Here is a 14,790-nt window from a genome sequence, read left to right as displayed (position 1 = left end):
ATGTATACATATATCCCGATATACCCTGCCTGTTGCGTCTCCCTCCCCCCGCAATCCCACCCTTCTAGGTGGTCACAAAGCACCAAGCTGATCTCCCTGTGCTATGCAGCTGCTTCCCACTAGCTATCTGTTTTACATTTGGTAGTGTATATGTCAATGCTACTCTCTCACTTCGTCCCAGCTTACCCTTCCCCCTCCCTGTGTCCTCAAGGCCATTCTCTGTGTCTGTGTCTTTATTCCTGTCCTGCCCCTAGGTTTTTCAGAACCATTTTTTTTGATTCCATATATATATGTGTTAGCATATGGTATTTGTTTTTCTCTTTCTGACTTCACTCTGTATGACAGACTCTGGGTCCATCAACCTCACTACAAATAACTCAATTTCGTTTCTTTTTATGGCTGAGTAATATTCCATTGTATATATGTGTCCCATCTTCTTTATCTATTCATCTGTTGATGGACACTTAGGTTGCTTCCATGTCCTGGCTATTGTAAATAGTGCTGCAGTGAACATTGTGGGACATGACTCTTTGAATTACGGTTTTCTCAGGGTATGTGCCCAGTAGTGGGATTGCTGGGTCATATGGTAGTTCTATTTTTACTTTTTTAAGGAACCTCCATACTGTTCTCCATAGTGGCTGTACCAATTTACATTCCCACCAACAGTGCAAGACGGTTACCTTTTCTCCACACCTTCTCCAGCATTTATTGTTTATAGATTTTTAGATGATGGCCATTCTGACCGGTGTGAGATGATATCTCATTGTAGTTTTGATTTGCATTTCTCTAATGATTAGTGATGTTGAGCATCCATTCATGTGTTTATTGGCAGTCTGTATATCTTCTTAGGAGAAATGTCTGTTTAGGTCTTCTGCCCATTTTTGGATTGGGTTGTTTGTTTTTTTGATATTGAGCTGCATGAGCTACTTGTATATTTGTGGAGATTAATCCTTTGTCAGTTGCTTCATTTGCAAATATTTTCTCCCATTCTGAGGGTTGTCTTTTTGTCTTGTTTATGGTTTCCTTTGCTGTTCAAAAGCTTTTAAGTTTCATTAGGTCCCATTTGTTTATTTTTGTTTTTATTTCCATTTCTCTTGGTGGTGGGTCAAAAAGGATCTTGCTGTGATTTATGTCATAGAGTGTTCTGCCTATGTTTTCCTCTAAGAGTTTGATGGTGTCTGGCCTTACATTCAAGTCTTTAATCCATTTTGAGTTTATTTTTGTGTATGGTGTTAGGAAGTGTTGTAATTTCATTCTTTTACATGTAGCTGTCCAGTTTTCCCAGCACCACTTACTGAAGAGGCTGTCTTTCCTCCATTGTATATTCTTGCCTCTTTTATCAAAGATAAGGTGACCATGTGTGCATGGGTTTATCTCTGGGCTTTCTATCCTGTTCCGTTGATCTACATTTCTATTTTTGTGCCAGTACCATACTGTCTTGATTACTGTAGCTTTGTAGTATAGTGTGAGGTCAGGGAGCCTGATTCCTCCAGCTCCATTTTTCTTTCTCATGATTGCTTTGGCTATTTGGGGTCTTTTGTGTTTCCATACAAATTGTGAAATTTTTTGTTCTAATCTGTGAAAAATGCCATTGGTAGTTTGATAGGGATTGCATTGAATCTGTAGATTGCTTTGGGTAGTAGAGTCATTTTCACAATGTTGATTCTTCCAATCCAAGAACATGGCATATCTCTCCATCTGTTGGTATCATCTTTAATTTCTTTCATCACTGTCTTACAGTTTTCTGCATACAGGTCTTTGTCTCCTTACGTAGGTTTATTCCTAGATATTTTATTCTTTTGGTTGTGGTGGTAAATGGGAGTGTTTCCTTAATTTCTCTTTCAGATTTTTCATCGTTAGTGTATAGGAGTGCAAGAGATTTCTGTGCATTAATTTCGTATCCTGCTACTTTACCAAATTCATTGATTAGCTCTAGCTGTTTTCTGGTAGCATCTTTAGGGTTCTCTATGTATAGTATTGTGTCATCTGCAGACAGTGACAGTTTTACTTTTAGATTTGGATTCCTTTTATTTCTTTTTTGTCGCTGAGTGCTGTGGCTAAAGCTTCCAAAACTATGTTGAATAATAGTGGTGAGAGCGGGCAACCTTGTCTTTCTCCTGATCTTAGAGGAAATGGTTTCAGTTTTTCACCATTGAGAACGATGTTGGCTGTGAGTTTGTCTTATATGGTCTCTATTATATTGATGTAAGTTCCCTCTATGCCTACTTTCTGGAGAGTTTTGATCATAAATGGGTGTTGAATTTTGTCGAAAGTTTTTTCTGCATCTGTTAAGATTATCATATGGTTTTTATCCTTCAGTTTTTTAATACGGTGTATCACATTGATTGATTTCTGTATATTGAAGAATCCTTGCATTCCTGGCATAAAACTCACTTGATCATGGTGTATGATCCTTTTAATGTGCTGTTGGATTCTGTTTGCTCGTATTTTGTTGAGGATTTTTGCATCTGTGTTCATCAGTGATATTGGCCTGCGGTTTTCCTTTTTTGTGACATCTTTGTCTGGTTTTGGTATCAGGGTGTTGGTGACCTCGTAGAATGAGTTTGGGAGTGTTCCTCCCTCTGCTATATTTTGGAAGAGTTTGAGAAGGATAGGTGTTAGCTCTTCTCTAAATGTTTGATAGAATTCGCCTGTGAAGCTATCTGGTCCTGAGCTTTTGTTTTTTGGAAGGTTTTTAATCACAGTCTCAATTTCAGTGCTTGGGATTTGTCTGTTTATGTTTTCTATTTCTTCCTGGTTCAGTCTCAGAAGGTTGTGTTTTTCTAAGGATTTGTCCATTTCTTTCAGGTTGTCTGTTTTACTGGCATATATAGTTGCTTGTAGTAATCTCTCCTGATCCTTTGTATTTCTGCAGTGTCCCTTTGTATTTCTGCCTTTTTCATTTCTAATTCTGTCGATTTGAGTCTTCTCCCTTTTTGTCTTGATGAGTCTGCCTAATGGTTTATCAATTTTGTTTATCCTCTGAAAGAACCAGCTTTTAGTTGTATTGATCTTTGCTATTGTTTCCTTCATTTCTTTTTCATTTATTTCTTATCTGCACTTTATGATTTCTTTCCTTCTGCTAACTTTGTTTTTTTTTATTTTTTTCTCTAATTGCTTTAGGTGTGGTGAGGTTGTTTGAGATGTTTCTTGTTTCTTGAGGTAGGATTGTATTGCTATAAACTTCCCTCTTAGAACTGTTGCTGCATCTCATAGGTTTTGGGTTGTCGTGTTTTCATTGTCATTTGTTTCTAGGTATTTTTTTGATTTCCTCTGACTTCTTCGGTGGTCTCTTAGTTATTTAGTAGCATATTTAGCCTCTATGCGTTGGTATTTTTTACAGTTTTTTCCTGTAATTGATATCTGGTCTCATAGCGTTGTGGTCAGAAAAGATAGTTGATACGATTTCAGTTTTCTTAAATTTACCAAGGCTTGATTTGTGATCCAAGGTGTGATCTATCCTGGAGAATGTTCCATGAGCACTTGAGAAGAAAGTGTATTCTGTTGTTTTTGGATGGATTGTCCTATAAATATCAATTAAGTCCATCTTGTTTAATGTGTCATTTAAAGCTTGTGTTTTCTTATTTATTTTGTTTTTGGATGATCTGTCCATTGGTGAAAGTGTGGTGTTAAAGCCCCGTACTATGATTGTCTTGCTGTTGATTTCCCCTTTTATGACTGTTAGCATTTGCCTTATGTATTGAGGTGCTCCTATTTTGGGTGCATACATATTTACGATTGTTATATCTTCTTCTTGGATTGATTCCTCGATCATTGTGTAGTGTCCTTCTTTGTCTCTTGTAATAGTCTTTGTTTTAAAGTCTATTTTATCTGACATGAGAATTGCTACTCCAGCTTTCTTTTGATACCCATTTGCATGGAATAATCTTTTTCCATCCCCTCACTTTCAGTCTGTGGGTCCCTAGGTCTGAAGTGGGTCTCTTGTTGACAGTATATATACGGGTGCTGTTTCTGTGTCCATTCATCCAGTCTGTGTCTTTTGCTTGGAGCATTTAATCCATTTACATATAAGGTAATTATCGATATGTATGTTCCTATTACCATTTTCTTAATTATTCGGGGTTTGTTTTTGTAGGTCTTTTCCTCCTCTTGTGTTTCCTGCCTAGAGACGTTCCTTTAGCATTTGTTGTAAAGCTGGTTAGGTGGTGCTGAATTCTCTTAACTTTTGCTGCCTGTAAAGGTTTTAATTTCTCTGTCAAATGTGAATGAAATCCATGCTGGGTAGAGTAATCTTGGTTGTAGGTTTGTCCCTTCTATCACTTTAAATATGTCCTGCTACTCCCTTCTGGCTTGCAGAGTTTCTGCTGAAAGATCAGCTGTTAACCTTATGGGGCATTCTGTTGTATGTTATTTGTTTCTTTTCCCTCGCTGCTTTTAATATTTTCTCTTTGTCTGTAATTTTTGATAGTTTGATTACTATGTGTGTTGGCATGTTAGTCCTTGAATTTATCCTGTATGGGACTCTCTGCACTTCCTGGACTTGATTATTTCCTTTCCCATGTTAGGGAAGTTTTCAAGTATCATCTCTTCAAATATTTTCTCAGACCCTTTCTTTTTCTCCTCTTCTTTTGGGACCCCTATAATTCGAATGTTTGTGCATTTAATGTTGTCCCAGCGGTCTCTGAGACTGTCCTCAATTCTTTTCATTCTTTTTTCTTTATACTGCTGTGTGGTAGTTATTTCCACTATTTTATCTTCCAGGTCACTTATCTGTTCTTCTGCCTCAGTTATTCTGCTATTGATTCCTTCTAGAGAATTTTTAATTTCATTTCTTGTGTTGTTCATCATTGTTTTGTTGATCTTTTGTTCTTTTAGTTCTTTGTTAAATGTTTCTTGCATTTTCTCCATTCTGTTTCCAAGATTTTGGATCATCTTTACTATCATTACTCTGAATTCTTTTTCAGGTAGATTGCCTATTTCCTCTTCATTTGTTTGGTCTGCTAGGTTTTTACCTTGTTCCTTCCATCTGCTGCATATTTCTCTGTCTTCTCATTTTGTTGAACTTACTGTGTTTGGGGTCTCCTGCAGGCTGCAGGTTCATTGTTCCCGTTGTTTTTGGTGTCTGCCTCCAGTGGGTAAGGTTGGTTCAGTGGATTGTGTAGACTTCCTGGTGGAGGGGACTGGTGCCTGTGTTTTGGTGGGTGGGGATGGATCTTGTCTTTCTGGTGGGCAGAACCGCGTGCGGTGGTGTGCTTTGTAGTGTCTGTGAACTTAGTATGATTTTAGGTAGCCTGTCTGCTAATGGGTGCAGTTATGTTCCTGTCTTGATAGTTTTTTGGCATGGGGTGTCCAGCACTGGAGTTTGCTGGCTGTTGGGTGGAGCTGGGTCTTAGCGATGAGGCACAGATCTCTGGGAGAGCTCTAGCCAATTGATATTATGTGGGGCTGGGAGGTCTGTGGTGGTCCAGTGTCCTGAGCTCGGCTTTCCCACCTCAGAGGCTCAGGCCTGACACCAGGCCGGAGCACCAAGACCCTCTCATCCACACAGCTCAGAAGAAAAGGGAGAAAAAAAGAAAGAAAAAACCCCAGTAAATAATGAAAATTAAAAAAATTATGAAAATAAAAAAATTTAAAAACAACTATTAATAATAAAAAAAAGAAAGAGAGCAATCAAATCAATAAATCCACCAATGATAACAAGCACTAGAAACTATACTAAGATAAACATAAAAGTCAGAAAGAAGTCAGTTGCAGAGAGCAAACCCCAAGTCTACAGGTGATCCCAATGTCCACAACCTCTTTTTGGGATGAGTCGTTTTCTATTCAGGTATTCCACAGATTCAGGGTACTTCAAGTTGATTTTGGGGATTTAATCCGCTGCTCCTGAGGCTGCACGGAGAAATTTCCCTTTCTCTTCTTGTTTGCACAGCTCTTGGGATTCAGCTTTGGTTTTGACCCCGCCTCTGTATGTAGGTTGTCTTCAGGCCTCTGTTCCCATCCAGACAGGACAGGGTTAAAACAGCGGCTGATTAGGGCAGTCTGGCTCACTCAGGTCGGGAAGAGGGAGGGGTACAGTAGTTGTAATTGGAATGCAGGGCGAGCCCACAGTGGCAGAGGCTGGCGTGACGTTGCAACAGCCTGAGGCGTGCCGTATGTTCTCCCGGGGAAGTTGTCCCTGCATCGCGGGAGCCTGGTAGTGGCGGGCTGCACAGGCTCCTGGGATGGGGATGTGGTTAGTGACCTGTGCTTGCACACAGGCTTCTTGGTGGCTGCAGCAGCAGTTAGCGTTTCATGCCCGTCTCTGATGTCCGAGGTGATACCCGCGGCTCGCATCCATCTCTGGAGCTCGTTTAGGTTTTGCTCTGCTTTCTGTGGACAGACAGGGAAAGAATCCCCTCTCCTCACACACCCTGAAATAATAGTCTCTTGCCTCTTAGGAAGGTCCAGACTTTTTCCCGGACTCCCTCCCCACTAGCTGTGGTGCAGTTGTCCCCTTCAAGATGTCTTCACGCAGCGAACCCTAGTCCTCTCCTTGGGATCTGACCTCCAAAGCCTGAGCCTCAACTCCCAGCCCCCACTTGCCCCAGCGGGTGAGCAGACAAGCCTCTCAGGCTGGTGAGTGCAGGTCAGCACCGATCCTCTGTGTGGGAATCTCTCCAATTTGCCCTCTGCACCCCTGTTGCTGCGCTCTCCTCCGTGGCTCTGAAGCTTCCCCCTTGCCCACCTCCCGTCTCTGCCAGTAAAGGGGCTTCCTAGTATGTGGAAACTTTTCCTCTTTCACAGCTCCATCCCAGAAGTGCAGATCCCGTCCCTATTCTTTTGTCTCTGTTTTTTCTTCTGCCCTCTCCGGGTACATGAGGATTTTCTTGCCTATTGGGAAGACGGAGGTCTTCTGCCAGCATTCAGTAGTTTTTCTGTAGGAATTGTTCCACATGTAGATGTATTTTTGATGTATTTGTGGGGAGGAAGGTGATCTCCATGTCTTATTCCTCTGCCATCTTGAAGGTCCCACCCCTTACGTTGTTTTTTAGACATAATGCTATTGCATACTTAATAGGTTACAGTATAGTGTAAACATAACTGTTATGTTACGGGAAACCAAAAAAAATTGCATGACTCACTTTATTTCGGTATTCACTTTATTGCAGTGGTCTGGAACTGAATCCTCAGTATCTCTCAGGTTATGCCTCTACACCCAGTAATATGGAGGAATCTCAAAATAATTCTGCCAAGCTAAAAAAAGCCAAAGGAAAGAAAGTACATATTTTATGTTTCTATTTATATAGAATTCTAAAAAATGCAAACTTATCTATGGTGATAGGAGTGCTCTGGAGTTTGAGGGCAGAGAGGAAGGGAGCGATAGATTACAAAGGGGCATGAGGAAATTTTTTTGGCATGATCACCATGTTCACCAGATTGATTGTGGTGATGAATTTGTAGCAGGATACATATATCAAAATATTGATAATTATATACTTTAAATACATGTAGTTTATTGTACATCAACTATACCTCAATAAAACTGTTATAAAAAGAGTATTTATACCTACCCAAGTGGTAATCAGTGGGAATCCCATTCAACAATTAATTATTCACAAGTTTTAGCCTTATGCTGGCATATGTATTTAAATTTGTGTGGTTTCATAGAACCATCATAGCCATAGAAATGATTGTACTGGCATCATTTTTGTCATTGCTTTAGTAATCTCTTTATTCTTTACGTCAGGACGAAAGTGAATGTCTTAAATGTTCATATGTTCCTGAGAGCTATCATAAAATATCACTTAAGTATGGTAATAGCAGTCTTTATTCCACCAATTTCCTTTCTGCATTAACTCTTTATGAGTAAAGTCACTATTGTGCTGAATTCCTGCTCTTCTTTAATGTTGACTGAGTTCTTTTAAAAATTTTATTTTTAAATTACCATGTAGTACAGTTGATTGGTTTTTGGTGTTCAGTCCTATGAATTTTAACATATGTATAGATTAGTATACCCATCACCACAGCTGGGATACAGAGCAGTTCTCTAACTCTAAAAAAAAAAAAATCCTATGTGCTGTCCCTTTGTAGTCATACCCTCTCCCTAACCCTTAACCCTTGGCAACCGCTGATCTTTTCTATACCACTACAGTTTTGTCTTTTTAAGAATGTCATATAAATGTTATCTTACAGTATGTAACCTTTTGAGACTAGCTTCTTCACTCAGCGTAATGCCTTTGAAATTCATCCAAGTTGTTTAGTATATCAATAGTTCATTCCATTTTTGTGGCTGAGTAGTACTCTATTATATGGATGTACCAACTTTGTTTATCTGTTGAAGGACATTTGGGTTTCCAGTTTTTGGCTATTACAAATAAAGATGCTAGGAACATTTGTGTATACGTTTTTGTGTGAACATAGTTTTACTTCTCTAGAATAAATAGGACGATTATTGAGTAGACTGTAATTGTATATATAACTTTATAAGGGGGTGCCAAAGTTTTCCAGAGTGGCTGTACCATTTTGCATTCTCAGAACCAGCACTGTATGAGAGTTTCAGACTCTCACGATTGTTAATACCTCCTATTGCCATTGTTTTCTGTTTTAGCCATTCTCTCAGGTCTGCGTTTTTTGGACCTCCTTAACAATTTGAGACCCATACCTTCATGCAGTTTCAGTTACCTTCCGAAACCAGGATTTTGTGATTCCCTATAGTTTTTCTTTTACAAAAGTAAAGGATCCAATCCAGTATATTTTTATCTGGACAGGACTTCCTATCCTCTCATTTTACTGTAACTGCTCTTAAATTTCCAATATGTTTTGTCCACTGTCTTCCCTTTCTCCGTAGTCTATCAGCAACTCCTAGCTTCTCTCCCTTTCTTCTTCAGCGTTGGACCCCATCATATAACATCTAGGCTACCCTGTATCCCCTTTGACTCCTATTCATCTCTTTAGCCTGTTTAGACAAACCTCGTTTCTAGATATGTTTTGTGGTCTGCTATATATGATTTTAAAAATATTCTATTTTTTTAAGGTTTTATTTGTTTGTGAGACTAATTTTTATAAAAGAGACATATATTTGATTTTTCTCCAGAGTATGACCAAACATTATATTTATTAATTTAAGGACATTATTATGTGTATTTATAACATGGTGATAACATCCTCCCTTGCTGGGAACACATAGTGCATGTTTGGAACTTAGTTAATAAGTGCTTTATGAACTTCATCTCATTGCATCCTCCTAAACAACCATGTGAGGGAGCACATCATCATCCTAAGTGTAGACGTGAGGCATGTGAAAGTCAGAGAAGGACATCACTTCTTAAGTAACGTCCCATCTCAGAATTTCAGTGTCTTGAGGCTGTGTTCAAGACCACCTTCTGCATTCACATCACATATTAAGCCTTGAAGGTGCAGTCTTCACTGAAGCCAATGATGAACAATTGCTGTAGGGGCCCAGGCTTTGGAAATAGGTTACTAATGTGTCATTGCACTGATTACAATGAAGTCCCTTATATTTTACAATGCCCTATTAAGGCATCTCTAACCTTGTCTTCTGTGAGCTCTTTGGTGAGAAGTCCTCCTTTTAGAAAGCCTTGCATGGATGTGAGTAACACTTCTGTTTAGAGGTCAGGTGTACTTTTTATACATTATGCTTCGTTTTGATGTTTAATCCCCAACTAAGAGACAAGGGGAAAAGTAATATTCTATATCTGTCATTCCTTTAGATACAGCTAATGTGACCTATGATGAGTGCCTTTCACAAATATTCCAATTAAGAGAAATCTCAACAGAAGGAAAATGGGTGGCAGCCCCCTAAAATCTGGAAGTGATGCTAATATCATAATTAAGCAGACTGAGTGGAATGGATCTCATTATTATAGAATTGTATGTAGGAGGATTAAGGCTTCCAGGCTGGATGGAGCCACTAACATCTCTAATGCCTTCCTCCGTGCAGGAATTTCATGTGTTTCTGGACCTGCTTTGAGACCCAACCAAGAACCTCAGACTCATTATTGCTTTCTTATTGGATCCAAGTGCAGAGAGCTTGGAGTTCACTTCTCAAAGTGTGTTATTTATGAGGATCATCTATAACATCTACCCATATTTTTACTCTTTTCAGTTCTTTTTTCATTCCTGATGTTTCAGTATTTATTCTTTTATCATTTCCTTTCTATTTTAAGAACTTACTTTAGCCATTCGGTTAGTCTGCTGGTGACAAATTGTTAGTTTCCCTTCATCTGAGAGCATCTTAATTGCGCCTTCATTTCTGAAGGATGTTTTTTGCTGCGTACAGAATTCTGGGTTTATAGTTCTTTTCTTTCAGTGCTTCAGAAATGCTGTGCCACTTTCATTGGGCCTTCATGGTTTCTCATGAGAACTCCACTGTCATTTGAATCATTATTCCTCTTATAGGTAATGTGGTTTCTCTCCACCTGTTTTTAAGGCTTTGCTTTGTTTTTAGTTTTCTGAAGTTTGATTATGATGTGTCTTAGCAAGGATTTCTTTGGGTTACTCTCTTTGGGGTTTGCTCAGTTTCTTCAATTTGTGTTTTTTAGCAAATTTGTGAAATTTTGGTTCAGCTGTTATTCATATAACTATTTTGTTAGTCCTATACTCTTTCTCCGTTTTTTCTGAGACTGATGATACAAATTTTGGATCTTTTGTTATTGTCCCACAGGTTCCTGAGGCTGTGTTCATTTTCTTTCTGTTGCTCAATCCAGATATTTTCTGTTTTTCTATCTTCAGTTTCATCAGTGCTTTCCTCTGTCATATTCTATTGTTGAGCCAATCCAGTGAGTTATTTCTGTTCTGTTGTTTTTCATTTCTAAAATTTCTATTTGGTTTTCTCTATATCTTCTGTCTTCTTTGCTGAAGCTTTCTATTTTTTTTTCTTTCATGCATGTTTCTAATTGATCTCTAAGCATTGTTATGATGGCTCCTTTAAAATCCTTGTCAGATAATCCTTGCATCTGTGTCCTCTTGATGTCTTCTGTTGATTGTCTTTTTGTCATTTAAGATTTTGTTGGTTTTAAACTTGACATGTGATTTTTGATTGTAGCCTGAACATTTGGGGTATTATGTTCTGAGACTCTGCATCCTATTTAATCTTCCTTTTTTGCAGACAGTTACCTTGTTTAGGTGTAGTGTACAGTTTCAGATGACTTTAGATCTTCAGCTCCCCATTGAGCTCTGCTGACACCACCTCAGCAAAAGTGGAATGCTGATTTGTACTACTTTGCCTCTTCTTGTTCCTGATGGTTGGGAGTGGAAATTCATCTCTCTGTTAACAGAGTGCAGGGAACAGGAGGAGCAGAGTGTTAAACTGTTACTGCTTCACCACTGCCTTATTCCACCTCCGTGTACCTGTTGCTACCTGGTGAGGGTATAAGTTTCCTTTCCCACGGGGTCCTCCTGTCACTTGGGGAGTGGAGAGGGAAAAATAGAGTGCTGGCTAACACTGCCTCACACTGCTTTTTCCACTTTGTTGCTGTTGAGTGGTAGTAGAAGATAGCTCTCCACTGGGTCCCACTGACAGTACCCCTTGGAGTAGATTGCCAACTAGTGCCATCACATACAACCTTGTTCTGCCTTTTTGCTGATGAGTACAGGTGGGAGTTCAGCTCCCCACTCAGCCCCGCTGACAGTTTTTCCTTTGGTGTTTGGCTGGAGTAGAGGCTGTTACCAAAAAGGTTTTCTGTTCTGCTGGACTACCCTATTCACAGTCCTTTAGCTAGATGGAGCAGGCTTTTCTTGGGGCTCTTTTGGTCTGTGGCTCTTGCCATTTCTGGGTTGCAAGCTTCTCTAGCATCCATTGTGGGATATAGGAGAGTCAGAAATAAAACCCAGGGAATTCACCATTGTGTCATTTCTTAAAATCCCAAGGTTCCTAGCCACTTCACTTTCTTCTTTCCTTTTTAGCTTCTTATTTCCACTTTCCAGAGTCTTCTTAGGTTTGTTGGTTATGTTTCATTCAGATTTTATTTTAAGAGGGAAGACTAGTATGGAATGGGACCCCTTGAACACCTTGGGAACTGAATACTTTTGCAGAATGTCAGCACCATATCAGTCTTACTTCTGTTAGGTCCTCAGTGCTTTCTTTTAGTCCTTTCACCTGCCCACAGTCAGTTCATTCTCATATTTCCCTCAACGATTACTTTAAACCTTTTACTGCTTTCCTCAAGCCCCTACCTAAATCTTATACCCGTTCTTCTCAGTAGACCTTGCCTCTTAATTTTATTTTTTTAAACTGAGATCATGATATGTGCTTTCCATAAAATTTCAGTGCTTCTGTCTACAAACTGGTCACCTCTTTACCTGGTCTTCTGTCTTCTACTCCTATCTCAGAGAATTAAAGTGCTCCTTCTCCAGTGTAAGCCATCTGCATGTGACCTTGACCCCATTCTCTCTCCTGTTCTAATACCTCACTTTTACCATTCTTCTGTCTTCACTGTATCTTTAGTCTATTTCTTTTCTTTTTATTCTTCACCTTTCCTTTAGCCTAAAAATATAGTTAAGTCTGATCTATCAGGAAAAAAATATCCACAGTAATTACTTTACCCATTGTTTTCTGTGACACAGTACCTTCTAAGTTCTTCTTTTGCCTCTGTGACTGGGCATTTCTTTTACTCCTCTTTACTGCCTATCTGTTAAATGTTAGTGTTCCGAAGGATTTAGCCCACATCCTACTAAAGTTTTCACTGTACAGCCCTTCCTTGGGTGTTGTTGTTTACTCTCATAGCTTCTGGTACCACCTATTTGTTGCAGTTCTTACACTTATGAGAGTAATCTAGTCCTCTTGCTAGAGTTTCAGCCTTGTGTATATATGCCTTCCTTTTGGCTGACTTTACCTTAATTTTACCTTTACCTTATCTTGTTCCAGAAAGGATATAAGGCAGTTCGCAGGGGTACTTGAAAACAGAGCAAGATATTATAAATTGAAGATGAGAAGAAAGAAGAAAATGGTTGTGGACATAAAGTAGAACCATGAATGGGAGTGCTACAAAATTTTAATATATTTGTTTATAAAGTGAGGAAGTATTAAAAGTGCTTATAGTGTGTACATCAACTCTGCTTGATATGTTAGGAGCCCCAGGGACTGTTTAGTAGTTGTCATTACGAAAGTTTTTTTATCCTGCAAGAACTAATGTGCTTTCTTTGAGCTCTGCTCTTCTCTCTAGAACCTAAAAAGTTCCAGATTTGCCTCTGCTATAGGATCAGTATTTTGGTACATTGGGAACTTATTCATTCTCATTCTCTTTAACAGCTCTCTGTTCAAAATCAGAAATTTGAGACAAATGAGGATGGAATCCCAAAGGTGGATCAGTTTCATTTGGTATGTTACCTTTTTGTCATTTACTGGTTGGAAACCTGTGATATAGGTGTGGAACGGTAATATAAGCTTAAATATTTGACTGAAGATGTCCTCTTATTTTTGTAAGAATACAAAATAGCATTCACAGTAAAGAAGTATTGAAAAAATTTAAGTGCAGTACTTACACTATTGCCAGAAAACTACTGCTAGAGAGTACTACTGGATTGTATGTTTGTCACACAAATTGTATATGTAATCTGTGTAATAATTAAGGAAAAACAGTCTTTGCTATATCTTCAAAGATCACATTATATTAAAATTAGTGTTTTACTACTTTTTGTAAGTACCTGGTTGTGTCTTTTCTTGGTCGTACATCTGTGTCATTCATACTGCTTTGATATATATATAGATATAGATAGATAGATAGATATAGATATACAGACAACCTATTTTGAGTATCTTCTGTATCAGGAATTGAACTAGGTGCTGCTTTATAGGATTACAGCATTGAAGGAGTTAATAATTTAGAAATGTGAACAAGTAAACAACCAATATTTATATATAGAATATTAAGAAAGTACTCTGGAGGGAGCTGATCTTTAATTTGGCAGAAAAAAGGGGAGGGAAGAGGCTGTTCAAAAATGCCACCAAATAGTTATTTGAGGTGAATCTTCAACGTTGATCTTTTGAAATGGAATAGTCCCCAGTGTGACTAGATATTAAGGAGTTAAATATGGCAGCAACATGTCTATAAAAGTATAATGATACTGAGCTGCATGAGCTGCTTGTATATTTTGGAGATTAACCCTTAGTCAGTTGCTTCATTTGCAGATATTTTCTCCCATTCTGAGGATTATCTTTTCGTCTTGTTTATGGTTTCCTTTGCTGTGCAAAAGCTTTTAAGTTTCATTAGGTCCCATTTGTTTATTTTTGTTTTTATTTCCATTTCTCTAGGAGGTGGGTCAAAAAAGATCTTGCTATGATTTATGTCATAGAGTGTTCTTCCTGTGTTTTCCTCTAAGAGTTTTATAGTGTCCGGTCTTACATTTAGGTCTTTAATCCATTTTCAGTTTATTTTTTGTGTATGGTGTTAGGGAGTGTTCTAATTTCATCCTTTTACATGTAGCTATCCGGTTTTCCCAGCACCACTTACTGAAGAGTCTGTCTTTTCTCCATTGTATACCCTTGCCTCCTTTATCAAAGATAAGGTGACCATATGTGCACGGGTTTATCTCTGGGCTTTCTATCCTGTTCCATTGATCTATATTTTCTGTTTTTGTGCCATATTGTCTTGATTACTATAGCTTTGTAGTGTAGTCTGAAGTAAGGGAGCCTGATTCTTCCAGCTCCGTTTTTCTTTCTCAAGATTGCTTTGGCTATTCAGGGTCTTTTGTGTTTCCAAAGGATTAATCTTCAAAATATACATGCAGCTCAATATCAATAAAACAAACAACCCAATCCAAAAATGGGCAGAAGACTTAAATAGACGTTTCTCCAAAGAAGATATGCAGATTGCCAACAAACACATGAAA

General features: G+C 38.5%; 1 protein-coding gene across 1 annotated transcript in view; it reads left to right on the top strand.

The window, feature by feature from the left end:
* STK31 (serine/threonine kinase 31) overlaps nucleotides 1-14,790 on the top strand; it is a 90,778-nt gene that overhangs the window by 59,985 nt on the left and 16,003 nt on the right. The window contains exon 23 of the mRNA XM_032643175.1: nucleotides 13,211-13,279. Coding sequence (XP_032499066.1) covers nucleotides 13,211-13,279 — 69 coding nt within the window. The remainder of the gene's footprint in view (nucleotides 1-13,210; nucleotides 13,280-14,790) is intronic.

This window comes from Phocoena sinus, chromosome 9, assembly GCF_008692025.1.
Source record: "Phocoena sinus isolate mPhoSin1 chromosome 9, mPhoSin1.pri, whole genome shotgun sequence".
NCBI lineage: Eukaryota > Metazoa > Chordata > Mammalia > Artiodactyla > Phocoenidae > Phocoena > Phocoena sinus.
The sequence above is the reverse complement of the archived record's forward strand: the minus strand, read 5'-3'. Positions and strand labels throughout refer to the sequence as shown.